Source organism: Megalobrama amblycephala, linkage group LG6, assembly GCF_018812025.1.
Source record: "Megalobrama amblycephala isolate DHTTF-2021 linkage group LG6, ASM1881202v1, whole genome shotgun sequence".
Classification (NCBI taxonomy): Eukaryota; Metazoa; Chordata; class Actinopteri; order Cypriniformes; family Xenocyprididae; genus Megalobrama; species Megalobrama amblycephala.
Genome location: NC_063049.1, coordinates 31389828 through 31413725, shown reverse-complemented (window position 1 = coordinate 31413725; position 23898 = coordinate 31389828). Strand labels below are relative to the sequence as shown.

At 38.3% G+C, this 23898-nt stretch overlaps 2 protein-coding genes across 2 annotated transcripts in view; one reads left to right on the top strand and one right to left on the bottom strand.

Moving 5' to 3' along the window:
• Positions 1-18182, top strand: part of caska (calcium/calmodulin-dependent serine protein kinase a) — a 96888-nt gene extending 78706 nt beyond the window's left edge. The window contains exons 18-28 of the mRNA XM_048193973.1: positions 298-366; positions 1115-1183; positions 2633-2668; positions 4122-4160; positions 4637-4833; positions 5066-5181; positions 14209-14289; positions 14379-14459; positions 14545-14747; positions 15567-15650; positions 16818-18182. Of these exons, the coding sequence (XP_048049930.1) occupies positions 298-366; positions 1115-1183; positions 2633-2668; positions 4122-4160; positions 4637-4833; positions 5066-5181; positions 14209-14289; positions 14379-14459; positions 14545-14747; positions 15567-15650; positions 16818-16994 (1152 nt within the window). The 3' untranslated portion in view covers positions 16995-18182. The remainder of the gene's footprint in view (positions 1-297; positions 367-1114; positions 1184-2632; positions 2669-4121; positions 4161-4636; positions 4834-5065; positions 5182-14208; positions 14290-14378; positions 14460-14544; positions 14748-15566; positions 15651-16817) is intronic.
• Positions 18183-19772: 1590 nt separating this feature from the next.
• nyx (nyctalopin) lies at positions 19773-23592 on the bottom strand. Its single transcript, XM_048193974.1, has one exon. The coding sequence runs from the start codon at positions 21963-21965 to the stop codon at positions 20610-20612; it is 1356 nt and encodes a 451-aa protein (XP_048049931.1). The 5' UTR covers positions 21966-23592; the 3' UTR covers positions 19773-20609.
• Between the last annotated feature and the right edge of the window lie 306 nt (positions 23593-23898).

Below are 23898 nucleotides of genomic sequence, written 5' to 3'. Positions count from 1 at the left end.
ATGAGCTTGTACAGATATTACGTTCTCAGTGAGCAGAGAGCAGTGAACACTGTGTAGGAACCCTGTTGATCTGAACACTGCTTAACACAAAGCTTCTGTTTTCCATTTGTGTTCCTTGGAATTAAGAAAATCATATGGATTTGGAACAACATGAAGATGAGTAGATGACAAATTTTCTCTAAATTAAGTCTCGTAAACAGGCATTTAGCTTTACCACCATTGTTCAGACATAATCCAGTAAAAATGATCTTCTTTTAAAAAAAAAAAAAAAATTGCTTTTTGTTTCTCTATTGACAGCGAGAAATGAGAGGCAGCATCACCTTTAAGATTGTCCCAAGCTATCGCAATCAGCAGTCATCCTGTGAGGTAACGGCCTCTGTGGTCATTGCACTCTCTTCTGCTCTGTGTCTCTGCCAGTCTCCTCTCTCTGCAGTGCTGTGGTTTGCCTCCCTGGCCTGTCGTGGCCTTGTGTGGTGGGGTTTAATTGCCGTGGACTCTTGTGTGACTAACTGCCTGCCTGATGGCTGCGTGTTAACGCTTTTCTCCCCAAAAGCCTCCATCCTGCCGGACCAAAAGGCCCGGTTCAGACACTACCGCACACCAATTTCACAACCAAGATACCGGAACCCTCCCTTACATATTATCAGTTTAGATGTACAATGTGAGAATGTTTCACAGTCTGTTCATAGACAGTGTTGCAGCATTATTCACGATTTATAAAGTTAATCTGTACCGTATTGCTTACAGAAATATATTTCCCATAACACTCCCCATCCATATCACACGATTCCTCCTTTCTAAATACATACTGGCATTAAAGAGGTCAAATTTCACTTGGAGTTCCTTCAAACATTAAATCTCTCAGAGTTTGTTTACACATAGAAAGGTGTGTTGGCTCCCCCTTCTGGTGGGAAGCTGAAATGCGGCCTGTTGTTCACAACATGTTTCCCTTCCCTTTGCAACTGTAACATTACTGTGCTTTAAAAATGTCCATTTAATAACTTTCATCTCAAGCAAATCTTTTGGTTTCCCTTATATGATGTCCCCGGTTTCCGCAGTGTTGGCTAGTTTCCGTTTGCTCTGCTGTTTCGCTGACCTTTATATCTTATTACAGAAAGAATCCCCCTCCACCTCCAGACAGTCCCCTGCTAATGGCCATTCCAGCATTAACAGTTCTATCTTGGTAAGGATCCCAGGCAACCTCAAATAACGACCCCCCTTCCCACCCACCCCCCACCCCAACAATCTCCTAATGTTGTTTGTGATTATTTCACCCCGTTCTTGCAATCATACCCTCTTAATTTGCACCAGATGTTATTAAATCTGTTTAATGTCCAGTTTTATGGTATTATTTTGTTTTCTCAGTATTTCTTTATATGTTTCACTAGGAATTTTTGTTTTGACAATCTTAATAAACATAAACACAAAGACTTAACACAAAGACCACGAGTAACATCCATTGAACGTAGTTTGCTAGATTCCGTTATCTCAGTTCACAAATTGGTGTGCTCTGTGCTGCTGTAACTCACTCTGACTGTCAATGTTAATACTGTTTCTGTAGACACGGTCCCAGGCACACTGTACAGTGGATGTGGGATGTACTATTGCTGTTTGTAATTAAATATTCCCAGTAGTTAATATCAGTGATCTATAATGGCTGACAGTGAGCACAATGATTAGGCCAAACTCTATGGAAGCATGCAAAGGATTCCTAGCATTAATTAAAGCATGCATAATTCTAACAAAATCCAATGAGATCTGCATTAGCACTGTATATGGACTAGGGGTGGGCGATAAGAGATGTTGACAAAAAAAATCTGTAGAAATTTGTCCAATAATATAAATTTCCTTATAAAATTAAACATTATAAAAATATAAAAATAAATTCTTATATTCTGCTGCTGGTAATGACAGAGAAAAGATTGGATGAAGTTTGGAAAAAGTTTTGGAAAGTGGCAGAAGGTTCTATAAAAATATTCTAAGCAGAAAAATATTTTTAATCAACATTTATTCATAGAAATGTAATAAGTATTTAAATATCAATGTAAAATGCATACTGTAATAATAAATATATGACTAATAAATTATTTGATTGGATTTTTTTTTTTAAACATCATAAAAATGTGCGATAAACCTGCCTTTACTTTGGACATTGTTGTCTTTATACTAAATATTTTTTTCAGTAATATTTGAATAAATTCAATAAATATATTTTTTTCAAACTGTGTAAGAATAACGTGATATTAATATTTGCTAATATCGCTCATCCCTGATATGGACCCAGTGGGACCCTCTTGGTGTTCTTCACAGAGGAGAGTTAGACTCCACCTCATGAACATGCTTGAATGGAGTGTGGTGCTGAAGCTGCTTGCTTGCTCCTTGCTTTCTTGTGTGTTGCTGTTCTGAGATTTACCCTCAACAGCCCTTCTTAACATACGCATACACATAAAATGAAGAAACGTTTGTGATCCTCCCTTGTGGAGTTAGCATTGCCTACTCCTAACCAGAGTTTTTGTTATGTTGTGTTATGTTATGTTTTGTCTTTTAATTGTTATTGTCTTTCATGAATCAAAGTCTGCCTTTTCTCTGTAACTGGTCAGTCTCTCTTTCACTGCTGGGCTTTGCTTTACAGGACTTGCCATCAACCATCCAGCCAAAAGGACGTCAGGTGAATAGAGCATCCCTCAGTCTTAACCTTGTCTATTGACTTTTCATACTGCTTTTGTGCTTGAGATTGAATGAACGAGTTAGTGATTCACGGCTGTTAACACCCTGCTTTCTTAATCAGTTCTTTCTCTAACACCATTCACTACACTGTATTCGCTGTATAATTTTTGAGCTGCTCTGCAGACAGTCTGACCAGCAGGTTGTAGTGTTATTGCATTGCATTTCCACAACAAAAAGTTTGTAAATGCATAGGTCTGACTACTAATTTTTTTTTTTTTTAAATACCATAATTTTAACAGAATTTTTTTTTACAAATAGGTTATTCTATGTGTTAGCAACAAACCAATGATTTTAAATAAATGTAATAAATTAGAATACATTTTATCTGTATTCTTAAAAATTAATAATTTAATTATTCATGTGTTGTGACAAATAACCTCACAGACAGTTGATTACACTTAAAGGGTTAGTTCACCCAAAAATAAAAAAAATTCTGTAATTAATTACTCACCCTCATGTTGTTCCACACCCGTAAGACCTTCGTTCATCTTCGGAACACAAATTAAAATATTTTTGATGAAATCCGAGAGGTATATGACTGGTTATATGGTGGTTATATTGCTGTCTATGGACAAGTCATATACCTCTCGGATTTCATCAAAAATATCTTAATTTGTGTTCCGAAGATGAACGAAGGTCTTGTGGTTGTGGAATGACATGAGGGCAAGTAATTAATAACAGAATTTTCATTTTTGGGTGAACTAACCCTTTAAGGCTGTAACAGCTAAGAGATCAAGAAATGAAAATAACAGTTTTCTCGAAAAGACCCAATTTATGCAACTTTTTAGATAGCATGTCAACAATAAAACTTGCTTATGTTTTATGTTTTTCTAAAATGAGTACATTAAAAGATAAAACACTGGCCCAACTATCATTCTGTCCCTATTAGACTTTTAGCTTTGTTAAAGCTAAAAGCAGTTTCGTGCTTTTCGACTGGCTCTGGGCTAGAGTGGTGTGTGTATCCTTTCACATCTCAACTAGATTACCCTGTAAATAAACAAGGTAGACAAGAATGAGGGATGAAAGAGCTCATCACAATTTGTTCTCCTAATCTCGAGTCCTCACCTTGAGTAATTGTGTCCTAATAGGATAAGAAGTAGAATGGAAGAGAGGCGATCACCAGAGGGCGCCATCTGCCAGCACAAGTCCATCTGTGTTGGCTGAAGTGCGTCACTGAGTGCTGGAAATTGTCTACTATATTACAAGTGATGTTAACACAGTGATGTGAATGACATCTCCACCCTGCTTTGTTCCTTTATGTCGACCCATAACTTTTCCGAATGTTAGTTTCGTAGCTGCATTCTTCATCTCACCAACCCCTGCTCGCAGTGCCATACTAATGCAGCCACAGTGCCATGATATTGCATGATGTTTGTAATACTCTCATGCCCTAGATCTCCAGACCTCCAATCAAGGATAAATTTTCCATCCAGGTAAGATTTCAAAGAATGAGCCCAATCCACTGCTCTGAAAAACTGTTATGTAACCATTTAAGTCCAAATGTAGTAAGGACTCTAAAACAGTTACATCATCACTGCGATTCTTAGAAAATATAACGTTAAGCTCAATTTTTGCAAAATAATATTTATACTTAAAGGCCCCTTCTAGTCAATCCAATGTCATTTCTTTTTAATGTGGGAGTCACACACCACTCTACTCTCAGACCGCGGTTTGGTACCCAACTGCGCTAAATGTCCAGCGAGGGAGGGCTCTGTAAAATAACTCACCCTCATACACAGCTTCAGCCAAGCATGCCTCTCATCGCAACCAAAACCTGATCTCCACTTGTACCCTGATGGCCAGTTGTACCTTGACCTCCATATGTACCCTGACCTCCTCTATCAGTCAGTCCTTTCCTTTGCACTCTAGGGCTTTTCTGACTTCAGCTGATCATGCCTCTTCTTCTCAGATCTATGTACGGGCACAATTCGAGTATGACCCAGTGAAGGATGACCTCATCCCCTGTAAAGAGGCAGGGATTCGCTTCAGAGTGGGTGACATAATCCAGATTATCAACAAAGATGACCATAACTGGTGGCAGGGCAAACTGGAAAACACCAAGAATGGCACGGCGGGACTGATTCCCTCACCTGAACTCCAGGAGTGGTAAGTTTGGTTCTTTCCTAGAGCAGAATGAGCACTTGAGTCATTTCTTTTATTAGTATGATGGAAGTCAGAAGATTGTGTTTGGCAGCTGCTGAGGGAGGAGGGAAAGAAGATGCAGTACAATGCAAGCCGCTCTCAATTTGATTTGAAAGCACTCAATCATGTACTATCATCAAGGCTAGCAGATATGCTGCACACTCACCACGTGTTTCTTTTGTTTCTTTTGTTCTAGGCGGGTGGCTTGTATAGCCATGGAGAAAACCAAGCAAGAGCAGCAGGCGAGCTGTACCTGGTTTGGCAAGAAAAAAAAGCAGTACAAAGACAAATACTTAGCAAAGCACAACGCAGGTAGAGTTTCTGCATTTTTCCTCTCTTCATACAGACAACAGCTGATACCGGTCAATCAACTCTCCCTTATTAGTCATCTACAGTAATTAGTTATCTGCCCCTGTTAACACCAAGAATGATGACTATAAAGATAACTATAAAAATAACTATATAAGTGTCCACACCCATACATAATAACATGTTGTCTAACACTTTAAATGCTAAAGCTCATTAAAGTTGGGTGGATCTTGATTGGCTGTCAGTGATTTTATTGTTCATAATCTGGACAAAATCGTTCTGATACTGATTCCAATGATATTGTTTCTCTGTGTCATTATCCATATAAAATAAGAATGATATTTAAAACTATTTTGTTATAGTTATCATTATAGTTATCGTCCATGGTGTGAACAGCCCTTGATATCAAAAAGGGTTCTAAGATGAGTAAGTTTACTGTTTACCAATAGCTTGCAGAGCAGGAGGTGTATTTTGAAAGTTATGCTTCCTATTTGGAAATAGGGTGTCATTGTTAAGACGTGAGAGTATGACTTCACGTGAAATTGGCGGCTCCCGGGGATATGTACTGTATACAATTAATGATTAATGATAAACATAAATTTTTAAGAACTTTATCTTAAGCCTGTTTTGTAAATGTTTGTGGTATGTAAAACCCCATTGGGTCATTATATTAAATGGAGCCTCTTATAGTTTGATACTGTAGGTACATTTTTATTTTAAGCATTATGTCAGTATAGTGTTGTGATGATAATTCCATTGTGCCATTTTAAGCAAAATCAATACATTTTTTATATTAATTATACCGTATATTATATATTATTTTATATTTCATATAAAAATTATATATGATAAACTATTTATATAGCTTGAGTGTATATATACAAAAGTATTTTCTAAAGTATGTGGTCAGAACACACTTTTTTAAGAAATTAATACTTGAAAATTACACTCTCTTAAAAAAGAAAATTTAATGCTTTCTACAAATATCCACTTTTCAATTATCAGTAGTTTACTATACAGGTTTGACATTTTTAGATTGCCCCTTAATGACAAACATATCAAAACTAGGAGACTCTAATATATGAGAGACCTTGTAAATGACCTTGTAATTTATAATCTTTATTGATAATCATATAGTACTTTTTATACATCATTTCTATTGTCAGATACTCAGAAACAGTATATGATCAGAAGCCCAATAAAACAATGTGTGGTTGAGGCCCATCACTAACTCATTCCAGGTGGAACACCATGAGAAAGAATGCATATGTCTATAATTAGTCTTGTGTTTATATTAGTTCCTGCTTTTCAACGAAAGCTGACTTTTACCCTCATGGGATGGTTGTCAGTAACTGTTGCTAGAAACATCTCCATTGAATGATTCAGATTGTAGTTCAGAAGCTGTAGGGAGCGTCCGTTCGTGTGTGTGGTAGTAGGTATGGGCAGGTAACGGGGCCCTGTGCTGTCTGGCTCAAATAACCTGAGGTCCTGACTGCAGCATTTCCACAAATAGCAGGGTGACTTGTGCCAGTACATAGCCAACTAGCTGTGTGTCTGATTCTGCCTGCTGTCCCTGACCACACAGTCCCTTAAGAGTGCACCAGAGAGTCTTTCATTTTGCTTTAAGCACCAAAGGGGCTCATTAAAGTCAGCCACAGTGGAAACCTGGGTTGTTATTAAAGATGAGCACACCTGCATGTACAGCACTATGTAACAAGTGTGTGTATGTGTGTGTTCTATGCAAAGACAATGCGTGAGACACTCCGTAAGAGATTATGGTAAAGGGCCAGAGGGGAGAAAGAGAGAGTGTGTCTTTGTTGTGGGTAACTCATATGTCACTATATGTGTTCATCAGAAGTTTATGCCTTCATCATGGCTTCAGGTCTAAAGCAACACACAGATCTCCACTGAAACTGCAGATGTACTGGACACCTCCTGCTCTCAGATGTGTTGTGGTTAGGCACAAATTTTACAACCTCTATATAAAATGACATTATGAAAGGTGGCAATTATATGATCTCGTTAGAGGCACGGTGAACCCCGCTGCTTTTAACATCTTATATAAGCAAGTCATTTAGGTCCTACTTCAGTCTGTAATACTAGCTAACATAGGGTCAGGTTACCACCTTTGAACACACAAGATGTTAAATGATGCCGTCATTTTGTCAAGATATCCCTGATGGTGTAGAATAGTTTAAAGTTGAGCTTCCTAAAAATGTGGATTTGTTAGTTCAGACTGCAGACACAGTGACGACGACTCCACTATGCCAAAACATGTTCTACTCTAAGTATGTGAATGCAAACCCTTCTAGCTACACAACATTGTTGCATTATGCAGTGTTTCTGGGGAAAAAAAATAAAGTACACTACCATTCAAAATTATTCAGCATTATGAATTAATTAATTATAAATAAAAAAGTGACTGTAAAACATTTATAATAGATTTATATTTCAAATAATTTCTGTTCATTTTCTATTCATCAAAGATTCTTGAGAAAATGTATTGTTTTCCACAAACATATTAAGCAGCACAACAGTTTAAACATTGATTTATATTAATTGACATTTTTATAGCCAAATCAGCATATTAGAATTATTCCTTAAAGGCCCACTGAATTGCGATGGAACGCGCAGCATTATTCATTGTGTTAATGTAATTTCAACTGAAACAGGAAGACAGGGCGGGACATATCGAACAGCTCCACCATTTTTTAAAATAGCCAATAGCGTTTCGTTTATACCACAGCTCGGCCAGAGCCGTTAAACTCTGTAAAACCTCCGTTTCTTTCTAATCTCTGACGTTTCTCCTCCTAATCTCTAACCGTTTCTCCTCCTAATGCCATCTAGATCACTTTAAAATACAGCATTCTGTGCAGAATTCAAATGGGTCCGGTACCTTTTGTGGTCTGAGCCGACTCACGGTCCGTGGATATGATCCACTCTGTGCTCTCGTGTCTCTGGACCAGAGCAGATTGTGCTCGCGCTGCGGCAGTTCACGTGACACTAACGTGAAAACTGACTTCATTCACTTCAATGGAAAGCATTCGTTCCCTGTTCTCTATATAGTCCACTATGTGCCATTCACCATAGAAACATAGTAAATGTGTGAACAAATGACCAGGGTTGCCAGGTTTGCACAACAAAACCCACCCAATTGCTACTCAGAACTAGCCCAAAACCAGCCCACTCGTGTTTCGGAGGGTTCCCACGATAACAATTGCATTCTGGGGGTAAAATCCACATTTTTGGGGGGCTTGCCCTGGTAAATTCGCATTCCAGGGGCTAAATATCATGTTATTTGGGGTCGCTTCAAGCCGCGGACATGAAAAACAACCTGCGGCAACAGTGTAAAAGTAGCTTGGCAACACTGCAAATGACCGATTTCAGCCGCACCTTTAGCGTCTGTTTATAGTGTAGGAGGGGCAGGACTTCAGATTCTAGAGAGCATTTGATTGGACAGAGTATCTGACGAGAAGCTGAAGTGCGATGTGATGTCATGAAAATCTGTGATCCATTTTAGCGGAAGTGAGAGACTGTAAGTTTTGAATGCTTATATATCCTAAATGCCAATTTTGTCATTGTTTTAAAACACACCAGCCTATTCATAACCTTAAGGCTAACATATTAAAAAAAAACATTAAAAAGTCTTACAGACCCCAAACTTTTGAACAGTGCTGCATGCTTAGAAAAATTAATGATCAGCATTGAATCTGCATTTGCATACTTGCAACAAGTGTTTCTGGTCTAAGGAGGGCCAATGGTAGATCTCATCAGATCTGGGCTGCTAGAATCGCAATGTTCTCTGAACCCAATCACTTAGGTGATCAAATAGGCTGTGTTCAGCACAGCTCCCTCAGCCAGCAGCGACGGGGAGCACAGATCAGACATAATCCTCTCCTGAGCCCAGTGCCCCACTTTAGTGAGTCTGATTTGAGCTCACTCAGCCAGAGAGGCAGGAAATGGGACTCTTCGCGGTATTATGGCCTTTTTTCCAGGTCTTGTCACGAATTCCTCTAGGATTGTTTAATTGTCTAAAACTGTTTTGATTATGGCGGCTTTGTTAGAGTTGTTCTTTGGGCTTTTAATGTGCAGCTTCAGATCAGTTTAGGAAGGGAAATGGGAAGCATATGGTTGGGTATTTTCCAGTAGGAAGCAGTTGTTAAGGACTAGTCCTTCACAGGGAGAATTTCATCTTTCGGAGACTCGAGACAAAAACAAATCAACATTGCAGCAACAGGCTTATAAAGAATATAGACCTCTATTTAGAGATGGGCATATCGACAGGCCAGGAAGTGCTTCTCTTAGTTGTGTATGAAAGCAGAAAGGGGTCATTGGTGGCTTAACTCAATGTGTGTACAATTTTGATGTCCTTTTAGCCCCTCCCTTTACTATGTTCCATCCTAGTTATTTCAGCATTGACAAACATGATCTAAATCCGCTTTTCATTGTATGGTTAAAAACCTGTTTTTGTTTTATACGAGACAGGTTTGTTCAAGCAGCTTGTTTTTCATAATGTTACATACATGAATGACACGTAAAATCATGCATATTTTTAGATCTTCTGTTACTTTTATATGTGTGTTCAAAAGTTTGGGGTCAGTAAGATTTTTTTGGACGATGCATTAAATTAATCAAAAGTGCCAGTAAAGACATTTAAAAGTTTACAAAAGATTTCTGTTTAAAATGAATGCTGTTTGAACTTTCTATTTATCAAGGAATCCATCAAACATCAAAAATGTTAAGCAGCACAATAGTTTTCAGCAGTGATAATAAGAAAAGTTTCTTGAGCACCAAATCAGCATATTAGAATGATTTCTGAAGGGTCATGTGACACTGAAGACTGGAGTAATGGCTGAAGAAAATTCAGCTTTCCCAACACAAGAATTAATTACTTTTTAAAATGTTAAATATTTCTAAATGTTTAGGACGTAATATACATTAATAAATGAATAGTTATTTTAAATTGTAATAATATTTAAACATATTACTGTTTTATGGTTTTACTTTATGATCAAATAATTTCTTGATGAGCATAAGAGACATCTTCAAAAACATTAAAAGATCATACAGACCCAAAACTTTTGAACAGTTGTGTATATACAGAAACACTGAAAGAGGTGGGGTTTACCTTTTTGATGTGGACCTTTAACCATCTAGCAACATTCTAGCAACCATATAGCAAGGGTATAATGATACACAGCAGTGGTTGAAATCTGTCAGCCAGTAGAGATTTTGCTTTACCGGAATATACACTTATGAGCCAAAACATTATGACTAGTCACAGGTGAAGCAAATATCGTTGATCTCCGATCCAGGCCACATGTCTGGGTAGATTAGATGGTAATTAAACAATCAGTTCTCATAATCAACGTGTTGGATGCAGGAGAAATGGATAGGAATTAAGATCTGATCGACTTTGACTAGGGCCAAATTGTTATGGCATGGAGACTGGGTCGGAGTATCTCTAAAATGCCAAGGCATGTGGATTGCTTTCTATCAGCAGTGGTGAGAATTTACTAACAGTGGTCCAAGGACGGACCAACCACAAACTGGTGTCAGGGTGTTGGGCACCCAATGCTCATTGATGCACGAGGGCAACAAAGGCTATGGTCCAACAGAAGGTCTACTTTGGTATAAGTCACATAAAATTTTAATGATTGTTATGGGAGGAATGTGTCACAACACAGTGCATTGCACTCTGCCTTTTATGGTGCTGCGTAGCCGCAAACCAATCAGAGTGCCTACGATGACCCCTGTCCACCGTCAAAAGCACCTACGATAGGCACGCAAGCATCGGAACTGGTCCTTGGAGCAGTGGAAGAAGGTCGTTTGGTCCGATGAGTGCCGTTTTCTTTTACAACACGTGGGCGGCCATGTACATGTGAGCCATTTGCCTGGGGTAGTGAGGCCACCAGAATGCACTGTGGGATGACGACAAGCCGGTGGAGGGACTGTGATTCTCTGGTCAATGTTCTTTTGGAAAACCCTGGGTTCGGCCTTTAATATGGACATAAATTTGTTGCAGACCAGATGCACCCATCATGACAATGGTGTTCCCTGGTGGAAGTGGCCTCTTTCAGCAGGATAATGCACCCTGCCACACTGCACACATTGTCCAGGAATGGTTTGAGGAACATGATGAGTTCAAGGTGTTGCCCTGGCACTTCATATTCCACAGATTTCAATCCAGTTGAGCATCTGTGGGATGTGCTGAACCAACAAGTTCACCTCGCAACCGTCAGGACTTGAGGAATCTGCTGCTGCTAACGTCTCGGTGCCAGATACCACAGGACACCTCCAGGGGTCTTGTAGAGTCCATGCCTCTGCGGGTTAGCACTGTTTTGGCAGCACACAGAGGACCAATAGCATATTAGGCAGGTGGTCATAATATTTTGGCTCATCTGTGTATATATTTCAGTAACTATCAGTATCATTTATGAAGAAAATCTGTTCATAAAAATAGAAAAGAATAGTTTATAATTCAGTGGATTATCCAAGAACAAGCATTACCGCATGATTATGTAATATATGTATGTCCACATATGTCATGATGTATAACGTTATTGTAATACAGTAGAATGTACTCATACTCTGACTGCAAATTATAATACTTAGCAGATGACCTCTTAAACCTCTTAATGCCACACTTTAATTGCAGCTTTCAGATTCCAGCCTTGATTTGCAAGTGCATTGCTGTGAATGTCAGAGGCATGTTTCATTGTTCAGAGTCGTGATGTCTCGCACGCTCTGAAAGCGCCCCATCCAGAGAAGCCCGAGCTCACGGATGGCTATCATGTCTCTGTGCTTCGAGCATCACAGCTTTAAGCGTGCTTGTTGTTGTTGTATTTGTTTACTGATGTTCTGTTAACTGAACCATAACTCAATGACCCCCCTCCCCTGTCCATTTTACATGCTGTCTATCTACCAATGGCCTCTGTGCATGTAAGTAACTGTGTTGCTGTGGCATACAGCCTCTATGCTTAATTCTCTCTTTCTCTGTCTCTCTGTCTCACTCAACGCCTTTGCTGTGGTGATCTCATTAACCCCGAATCCATCTGTGCCTATTAGCAACTTCCATTTTCTCTCAATCAACAGAACAGATATATTTTTCATTGTGTGTTTAAATGTTTGTGGTGGTAATCATGGTTTTTGTTTTGTTGTGCTTTGTGTTTTTAGTTTCCTGTTAATTCTTTATTCTCTCAACCCTGTGCATCTATCTTCACTGATCCACCGCACGACATGAGGCTTCTCTGTGTGCAAATCCATTAAGCATCCTACATATATAGAGCTGCATACTCAAGGTCATGTGAAAAAGGGGCATGAATCATTTAAGGCATCTATTCAGAGAAGGAGATGAGTGCTGGAATCACATTTCAAGTGGAAATGACACAGATGGCTCACGTTTCTCAAAGCCAAGTCAACTCAGTGTCTCCTGCACACATGCATGCTATCTCCTCAACACACCCCCGCATGCACACTGCAGCCAGTTTTTACTCATTATGCAACCGTAACACTGTGGTAGAAAAGAGTTTGTTGAAGTTCACAATAGCAATGATACTTTGTCCTTCATTGCAGTCATATTTCAGAGGAATCATCATTTTAGCCCTTCAGATTTTTTTTTCCGTGACGGCATCTAACTGTGAGAATTGTTAACAGGTGTATGTAGCGTTTTTGGTCATGTGCAGGAATAGTTGACACAAATATAAAACAATTCTGACTCTTTTTTTTTTTTTTTTTTTTGCCTTGAAACACAAAAGAAGATAATTAGCAGTATTTTTTCCTCTGCTTTTTTACCATTCAATGAGCATACGGTGACCAAAAAGGGCAAAAAGCATCATAGAAGTAGTGCAACATTTGTACTAAAGTCATGGCTTTGTGTGATAACTGAAATCAAGCTGATAATCATTCTCTCAGTTATAACTCAAATCTCATTTGCACATGCACATAAGAATTTTAATAAATATTAAAATTATAAACTATTTTGGATAAATACACTACTGCTCAAAAGTTTGGGGTCAGTAAGGTGTTTTTGACAGAAATGACTTCTTTTATTTAGCAAGTACACATTCAATTGATCGAAAGTTACAGTAAAGACGTAATGCTGCAGAAGTTTCTATTCATCTAAGAATCCCCAAAAATTGTATCGTGGTTTCCACAAAAAATATTAGGCAGCACAGCTGTTTTCAACATGATAATCAGAAATGTTTTTTGAGCGCAAATTAGCATATTAGAATGATTTCTGAAGGATCATGTGACACTGAAGACTGGAGTAATGATGCTGAAAATTCAGCTTTACCATCACAGGAATAAATTAGATTTTAAAATATATTCAAATAGAAAACGTTTATTTTAATTTGTAATAGTATTTCACATAATTACTGTTTTACTGAACATAAGAGACATTTCAAAAACATTACTCTTACCTACCCCAAACTTTTTAACGCCAATGTCAATGCGAAGGAAAACAAAAAAGTAAAATCAAGTTTTAATTGCAACAATCAAAAATGGATATTCATTTTGAGATTTACATTTATCTGTGTTAAATACTTAGTGCTTTCAAAGATTAACATTAATTGAGTGTTGGATAACTGCAAAGGTCATCTAAATAAAGCAAAAAATACAGGAAATTAACATGTAAAATGTCTCCAGGTTTGACATTGGTAAAAGTTTGAATATGCAGAAATGCTAACTGTGAGTGGCTGGGATGTTTTCTCTCAGCTCGGCTACTCTGCTGCAGTGGAGATTGAATGTCAGTCAGGCACAGTATCACATCCCCCATCAGGCCTGTAACATTACATAAGCTGCCAAAACACATGCAGAATCCTCATAGTCCCAATGAAAACAGAGAACAAACACCAATAGCATTACCCAAAAACATCCTCCTTTTCCTTTGTAAGATTCCACATTTGTTTTTTGTTTTACTTTAGAACAGTCGGTTTGTTGGAGTCTAATGACAATGACATACAATTTTGGAAATTTAAGATCAGTCCCTCCCCCCCTATTAAATATCAGTCTTCTGTTTGTTTTTAGTGTTTGATCAACTAGATCTGGTCACATATGAGGAAGTGGTGAAGTTGCCAGCGTTCAAGAGGAAAACATTAGTTTTACTAGGTGTGTATGTAGATTTGGCTTTAATTTCACATCTTACCTTTGTTAGTTGGTATGATGTCTCTTACGTTTGTGGTTTGCTCAACTGGCAGGTGCCCATGGTGTTGGCCGAAGACACATCAAGAACACACTCATCACCAAACACCCAGACAGATTTGCTTACCCCATTCCACGTAAGTAACATTCCCATATATCTAACAGTCCACATGAGTGCACACTGCTGAACTAATAACCGCAAACCCATTTCTACCCCAAAAGACACGACCAGACCTCCAAAGAAAGATGAAGAGAATGGCAAGAATTATTTCTTTGTATCCCATGACCAAATGATGCAGGACATCTCCAACAACGATTACCTGGAGTACGGCAGCCATGAGGACGCAATGTACGGCACGCGGTTGGAGACGATACGCAAGATCCATGAGCAGGGTCTTATAGCCATACTGGATGTAGAGCCACAGGTGAACGTTTAACTGCCCTTAGCTTTTATTCACGAGAGAAGACGGTTGGACATTAACTTTGTACATCATTACTATGATGCAGCAGCTTTAGATGAAATTGCAGAGTTTCGGAAATATGCTCTGGTTAAGCAGAGGCACTTAAACTTTATTATAGAACAAACAAAGTAAGTTATTAGAATTAGAACTAATATGTTGGAAATAAAGACCTAAGGATAGTTAGATATTGTTTAGTGAGGAATTGAGTTATCTGACATGACAGTGTCAATTTGAAATGAATTTAAATCTTTTTTAAACCATATTTTGATATTATCATAGTAATTTTCAACTAGTATGGAATTTTTAGAGTGAGACAAACCAACTAATACCATAAAACTATGAAGTCAAATACAGTTAATGTTTATGTTGTTCTTTAGAGAACTGTCTGTTGTTAGTTATAGGGACCTTACAAAACACAAAAGGAAAGGGATATTAAGAGACATATGAATTGTTTTCCAATTACAACAGTATTCCTTATTAAAATATTTACTTTGAAACATTTCAGTTGGAGAAAGGAAAAGCTGAGGAAACATCTAGAATATTTTGTCAGAAATTGCCCATTTTTTCCCATGTTAAAAGTTGAATGGTAAAACTAACAACATCTGCTCAAACCAAAGTATTGAAATGATGTGATATTGTGATAAAAGCAAAGTAACTGGTTTGATTTCATCTTTAATTTTATGAGTTGAATATCTTATCGGCAATACATTGCAACATATATGATGGGAGCATAAAAATGTACTGTGTATTGTAATGACTCTTGTTGTGTTTGATTATTCTCAGGCACTGAAGGTTTTACGGACAGCTGAATTTGCTCCCTATGTGGTTTTCATTGCTGCACCAACGATCACTCCCGGCATGAATGAGGTGAGATCAGGATCCAAAACATGGAGTTGTCAATATGCCATGGCATGTGTCACCCTCACTGGCAGAATAACTCCACCTTAACTTCTCTTGCTTCTTTCATTCAGCTAAATCTTTATTTGTTTGTTTGCATGCGCTTTTTTGCATGTTTTTCATTTCTTCTACCTTTCCTTACATCACGCTCAGCTTCCCAGATGGTGCAGGAAGCTGCCTGTGAGTATAACAGGAAGTCAGCTAGATCCTAGAGCTCTAGCCAAATAAGTTCCACTCTATTCATGACCTTTATATCAAATGTCAATTTAACAGATGGCTATTTTTAAGAAAACTCTTATCCACACAAGTACTCCACTTTAGAGCTGTACGCTACTGTTCAAAAATTTGGAGTCAGTAAGGTTTTTTTGTTTGTTTATTCAGCAATAATGCATTAATTTTCATAAAAAAAAAAAAAAAATATATATATATATATATATATATATATATATATATATATATATATATATAAATATATATAAAAATTTGGAGTCAGTAAGGTTTTTTTGTTTGTTTATTCAGCAATAATGCATTAATTTTCATATATATAATATATATATATATATATATAAATAATATATATATATATATATATATATATATATATATATATATATATATATAATGTTTCCAAAAAAAATATTAAGCAGCATAAAATTGATGATGATGATAATAATAATAATAAATGTTACTTGAGCACAAAATCAGCGTATTGGAGTGATTTCTGAAGGATCATGTGACACTGAAGCCTGGAGTAATGATTTATAAAAGTTCAGCTTTGCCATCACAGGAATAAATTACATTTTAAAATATATTAAAATAAAAACAGTTCTTTTAAATTGTAATAATATTTAACAATATTACTGTTTTTACTTTATTTTGATCAAATAAATGCAGCCTTGGTGAGCATAAGAGATATCTTTAAAAACATTAATAAATCTTACTGACCCCAAACGTTTGAACAGAATTGTATATATACAATAGTACCATCCTTCCCAACTCTCCAATTGTCTGTTCATATTCCTGCACATTCCTTTGGGATCATCAATGAAATTTTCCGCATTCGTCCATTGTCCTCCACTGATCTTTCAAAAGGCACTCATCTGCTCTTTTACTTACTCTTTTTCTTTCATTCTGCAGGACGAGTCATTACAGAGACTGCAGAAGGAGTCTGAGATCCTCCAGAAGACATATGCACACTATTTTGACCAAACCATCATAAATAATGAGATTGACGAGACTATTCGGCTCCTGGAGGAAGCCATAGACCTGGTTTGCACCACAGCCCAGTGGGTTCCAGTGTCTTGGGTCTACTAAATCAGCAAGCCCATCAACCTGTAACCTTATGCCCTTCATAACCTCACACGTTGCAGTGAATCTCTGCAAGGAAGAAAAAAAAAAAAAAAACTTCAGAACTTTCCCATGATGCAAACAAAAGCTCACCTCTGATGTTCAAAAACATCAGTGTATCTGCAGTGAGCCCAGTCTTGGCCCCTCACAGACTACCTAGACGTAGTGTTGTATTAATGAAAAAAGATCAATAAAATAAATTACTAAATATTGTCATGTCTATATAGCTAGGAGGCAACATTTTGTAGACATTTGATTTAAAGAGACAGTATCCTACATGATGCATTTTCCTGAAAGGAATATTTTTGTAGTTTTCCTGCACATTTTTCTGTTAGTACCAGAGCAAAAGTGCAGTATTACTACAACAGAATCCTCATAGCTTTCATCTGTCCAGCCCGTCCATTAACTCAGCCATCATACATAATCCCCACATTATCCATGCGGCAGACCCTAGCTGCTTTAGCGCACAACCCACCGATTCGGCTTTAAAACCAAACCTTTTGCCTTTTTTTGGGGGTTTGTTTTTCCCCAGTCCACCCTCCTCTACACATGGATACTGTCTCTCTAAAGACCTGCATAAATGTTTTAGAGATTTGAATGAGATCTCATGCATGTGAACATTCACGAGCGTCCATGCTGTCAGTGTTAGCTGTGTTCAGACCGTCACCCACAGCAGAAAACATTCCATTCTTCTGGACAAACACATTCAAACAGGTGGAGCCGGTGACGAGGAGGGAAAAAAAGACCTATGCACATCCCTTGCATTTTGGCAACTTTGTAAAGTTTATTTTTACCAATCATGTAGTAAAATGTGTTTGTAAATGGTCTTAATTTTTCTTTGTTGCAAGATTGAGGGGTTTGGGATGAAACCGAGTGCACAAAACTGTTCCAGCATTTCAGAAATGTGTCGTTTGAGAATATTAATGTTGACTCAGAAATCCTATTTTTATTCTGTGCAGTTGTCTGAGGAAGAGGTGCGTCCATGCAAAGCAAAGACGCTGTCTGTTCATGTGAATGGTTCTGTACATGACAAACTGTTTACTCAAACTGCCCTGTGTAAATGGCTCTGCCGATGACGGAGCAGCTCTTCGGTATGAGCGTGTTTTTTTGTTTTTTGTTTGATTTTTTTAAATATATTTCCTTTAATGTGGTGAAGATCTTCTCTGTGTCCTCTGCTCTGTGTTGTCTCATCCAGATTTTTGCTCAGCCTCTCTGTGTGAGTTGGCAGAGACGGGGCCAACGGAAACTTTTCGTTCCTTCTTTACCATTTTGTTTTTCCAGATTTTCCCCAGCAGCTGTGGTAGGTCACGCCCTGCCCGTTTGACTCTGTGTGACTGCATTCGGGATCAATGCCCAGTTATGTGTCCGAGAGCGACGCAGAGCGTGCGTTTGCTTGACCAGTGGTACTGTATGTCTAACATATTTCTGTGTATAATAGAAACCGAATTCAGGCATGAATTTTCAGTCTTATATACACTACCGTTCCAATGTTTTGGGTTAAGATTTTTAATGTTTTCAAAGAAGTCTCTTTGAAGTCTGGTTTATTTGATCAAAAATACAGTTTTATTTATTTCTGTGATGCAAAGCTGGATTTTCAGCATTCATTACTCCAGTCTTCAGTGTCACATAACCCTTCAGAAATCATTCTTATTATCAATGTAATCAAAAACATTGGAAACTGTGATTTTTCAGGATTCTTTGATGAATAGAAAGTTCAAAAGAACAGCATTTACTTAAAAGACAAATGTTGTTACTTGATCAATTTAATGCATCCTTGTTGAATAAAAGCATTCATTTCTTTTCTTTTTCTTTTTCTTTTTTTTTTTTTAAATCTCTCTGACTCCACACTTTTGAACGGTAGTGTATTTTGGTACTGTCATAGAGGTGAATACAACCTACATACAAACTGTCATATATAAAGAAGCAGGATTTATTCACATTCCTATCCCAGGATGCCCAACTGAAGGCATCTTCCTCCAGCTGGGTTGGGGTATAATATGGTGAACTTCCTGCTGCTCACTCACAAACTGCTTTCCTCCTAGAACGAGTTTCTTCACATCAGTTTCTGCCATAATCAAGAACAGAAATTTGAAATGCTGGATTCCCAAATGATGAAATATACACATATGAATGAATGATAGAGCCACACTTTTCACCTGCTGAACCCTGAATGATGCACTGATATGTGCCACACAGAAAGGGATCTGAGTCTCAATTTAGCTGTCACACATAACCTTACACAAATGTTGATAAATATGTTTGTTTTTTTCCTCCAGTTTGGTTTAAAATAAGAAACCAGAGCCAGATTTTAAATGGATGAATTGTTTTCAGTAAAAAATAAATAAATAAAAGGCAGAAATGGTGAACTAAAAAAAAAAAAAATCTGACGATGTATTTCTCAAGTGTATTTGGTCACTTTAAGCAGAAAAAAATTACTAATTAGTCAAATATAGTCTCACCACAAACAGATAAAATTAGAATACCATATAAAACAGAAAAATACCATATAAAACAGGTGAAAGTAGTCGGGCAAGGTTTGTTGTCTGCTGCAGTACAATGAGAGCATAATTTCTCATACTTTTCACTTTATGAATGCATTTTTTTTTAGACAAGTTTTACCTGACATATTAATTTTAGTGTGAAAGGCCCTAATGCGGCCAGACTTGCACTGTACCATTTAACAAATGCAACTACACACTGGACATGCATCAGTGATTTAGTAACACTCAAATATCGCACCTGGATGGGAGTCATTTTAGTGACTGTTTATGCAATGACCTTTGTTTATTCAAAGTATTATTCATAAATGAACAAAAATCTGTATTAAAACAATTAAAAAGGTTCTCACGCAAATCTAATGCTTAGCTTAGAAGCTCATGGCTCAGAGCATAATATCATCCTTCTATGCACATTGCTCTCTCTATAGAGAAAATAAATGGTCATAAAGTATATGGTGATAAAGCCAGTTCATTTGGTTACAATATGAAGCAGTTTATGTTACAGAGTGCACTTAAGATTTATGGAATAAGAAGACTAATGCATTTTCCGAGACTGGAAACTTACCCAGTTCAATGAACCAAACAATAGAGGACAGTGTGTTATGCCATCTGCTGAAATGATAGAAGCTTTATCAGATAAATCTCCTACACAACAAATGTTTCATGTTACGCAACAGAACATGCACAGACGTGTTAATACTATAGATGCGTTATTAAGATTTTTTTAAATCAAATCTAAATAAAAAATGATGTAAAAACATTTGTGCTACTAGTTGCAGGTCTCACAAAATGGCCCTCAGTTATAAAGCCTTTCATAATGACAAAAAGTCTTTTACAGTCTCATTGGCTTAAAACATACTCCTTTCCCTTCAAGACCAGTTTCCATTCATTTAAAGAGACGATCATCTCCAACTCCATTATATCTGCCAGAATTTCATTTTCAACATGAGAAAACGCACTGCTCATGGCAAGATGGATCAAACATTTTATCACAGCCTTAAATCCAAACATTTCCCATCCAACTACTGGGAAATTATTTCCACTCTTGAATGCGCTTCAACCCCTTTTGGTATTCACCAGACTCTCAAGAGGCATTAATGCAGTCAATCTGGACTTGAAAAAGAAACACAAGAAGAAACACAGTCTGAGCAGCACCGAAAAGTCCATGTCCAGAAGAAACCTGACTCTCGGCGGGGTCCTGTTGTGTGCCGTTCCTCAGACCATCCGTGGCGTTGACCATCTCGTCCATCTGTTCCTGCAGTAGAAGTTTGGAGATTAGGCTGTTGAACTTGTTCTCCATGGTAGGGTAGTCTGGAAGAGATGTGGTCAGGTTGAGCTCTGGAGGATCCAGACAGGTGCCGTTCAGATGGGCGTAGACAACTTCGCTCAGGTCCAAGCCGGCCACTGAGGACGGGGATGCGCATGGAATGTCCCTCACCAACTTATAGCTCTCCATCCACTCCTTCAACCACTCCAGGTCGCAGGTACACTCCCAAGGGTTTCGAAAGAGATACAGGCGGCCGATGAAATAGATGGGCTGGAAGACGGAGAAGGGCAGAGAAGTCAGATTGTTGCTGTTGAGGTGCAGCGTGATGAGGCTCGTCAGGTTCTCAAAGGCGCCCTCCTCAATATAGCACAGGCGGTTTCGATCCAGGTACAGCACCTCCAGCTCCACCAGGTCACTGAACCATGTTTTGGAGACATTGGTGATCAGGTTCCCACCCAGATTCAACATTTTCAAGTTGCTTAAGCCCTTGAAAGCCTGCTGGGGCAAGTCAACCAACAGATTATCGTTCAGGTAGAAGTTCTCCAGACGCACTAAGTCTTTGAAGGCCTCGTCATGTATCACGTTTATGCGATTCTCCTGTAAGTTGAGGTACTTGAGACTGGTTAAGCCCAACAAAGAGGTGTAGGCCACCGCTTCGATCTTGTTGCGCTCCAAGTAAACGTGTGTGAGGTTTTCCATCCCCCGTATGGCACCGGGAACGCGTCGAAAGTTGTTTTGGAAACACAGCAGTTCCTTCAGGGCGATTTGCTCCAAGAAGATCCGGTCTGGCATGTTGAACAGGTTACAGTCGGAAAGGTCCAAGCGCACCAAGCGTTTGAGTGCCGTGAAGGTGCGAGTGTGCAGGTATCGGATATACTCGTTGTGGGCCAAACTGAGCTCTACCAGGTTGGGCAGCCCTTTAAATGCTCCTGGCGTGATGAAGGAGATGTTGTTGTGGTCGAGAGAGAGTGTCTTGAGCGAAGGCAGGGTGCCAAAGGCTCGCTCGGATAGAAACTTTAGGCTGTTTTTGTCCAGGTTGATGGAGGACGCCTCGCATGGGAACTCTTTGGGCAGGTCCATCATGTTGACGTGGTCACACAGGACACTGCAGCTCTTCTCCTGAGTACACGTGCAACTGGGAGGGCAGGAGCGAGTGCAGGCCCACAGGGCCATGGTGTGAGAGGGGAGGAGGAGGAAGTACACTGGAGAGAAGGGAAAGGAGATGTGTTAGAGGGTGCCATTTAACCACAAATTGTTGTCTATTCAGTATGTTCATGAAGGTCATGTTTTGAAATATTTGAACTAAATATCAGTCACACATTGCATATATGGGTCATTTAAAAAAAATTCACACATTAATGTAAAACTAATAACGGATTAAACTATTTTAACTTATTCTAAACTTTGACCTTGGATATACCTAAATGGGTTTATAAACTGCAAAAAAAAAAAGTCAAACCATTTCATATTATTGAATAAACAGTTAGGTTACAGAATGAAGCTGTTATATGGCATTTCTTGACTATGTGAAATCTATTTTATATAATGGAGGAGTATATAATTTCCTATGTTTTCATATTTTTCTGTATTGATACCACACTATGGGTTTGTACTTGAACTACATGGTCTAACATGCAGAGAAATGCTGAAAAGCCTTTAATGAACTTTCAGAGAGAACTTCCAGGACTCTATTATGATAATTATACAGAAACAAAACGCTAGTCATGCAGCATAAGCAATCACTTTGCAAATGAGTCTCGTTCTCCCAGCAGTTATGGGAAGATTACAGAGAGCACAATCAGAGACTGGAGGAATAATTTAATGTGTGGCCTCCCTCTGTCCTGCATCTGCTCTGCACATTGAAATTATGGTGATTAAGAAAGGACAGATTAGAGATTACACAAATACACTAGGTCTTGTTTGTTCCCTTAAATTCATATAAGTAGAGATACTGTATTTCAGCAGCACATTGTAATTTGTAATTCCTCAGAGGAAACATTACGACCAGTTGAATTGAATAGCTGAAGAAATACACCAAACCGACGACACCAAGGACAATAACAGCAGAAATCAGGGACTTACCAGCAATTGCGATGAAACACATCACTGGTTTCTCTCAGCTGTGGATTTTTAAGATAACATGAAATATTTTGCAAATTAACCTCTAAGTTTCCACGAAGACATTTCAAAAACAATTGCTGAACATCTTGGCATCAAATAAAATGTTCCGTCTGCACTGACAACTGATAAAAGTGCATCAACAAGTTCGCCCAACATGACTATGTCTGTACCGCTTCACTCCAAGTGAAAATATGAATGGATTAAAGGCTCTATCGCTCAGCATTTGTGTTTGTATGTGTGCACACATCCACTAACATCAGAACTCCCCTTCAGAAAGCCATCACTTAATGGCAGAAAAATCCTAGGATTATAAGCGTTTAAAGCAGTACTCTGAAATCAAAGCAAGCAGAAATGACCCTAGGCCTCAATAGTACATGCAGATTACAGTCTGCAATCTCCTTATATAAACCAGTGGCCGTAAGGTACTGTAACAAACTAATGTAAACTTTTCAGGAAACATTTGCCAAGTACTGTATGTTAACGCCTTACATTAGAGGCTCTTCTACCATCCCAATTTCAGATTAAGGGACAGTGTGGTCACTTTTCACTAAGACAAATAACAGAAGTAATATACAGTGCTCAGCGTAAATGAGTACGCCCCCTTTAAAAAGTAACATTTTAAACAATATCTCAATGAACACAAAAACAATTTCCAAAATGTTGACAAGACTAATTTTAATATAACATCTGTTTAACTTATAACATGAAAGTATTTATCTTGGTCTCATCACTCCAGAGTATAGAGTCCCAGTAGTCTTCATCTTTGTCAGCATGGGCCCTGGCAAACTCTAGGTGGGCTTTTTTGTGCCTGGGCTTTAGGAGAGGCGTCTTTCGTGGACGGCACCAATGCATGCCATTCCTCTGCAGTGTACGCCGTATTGTCACGGGAAATAGTCACCCCAGTTTGGCTTTCTAGATAACTGCAGTGAACTTGCATGCTGATTTTCTTCAGCCCTTCTCATCAGAATATGCTCCTGTCGAGGTG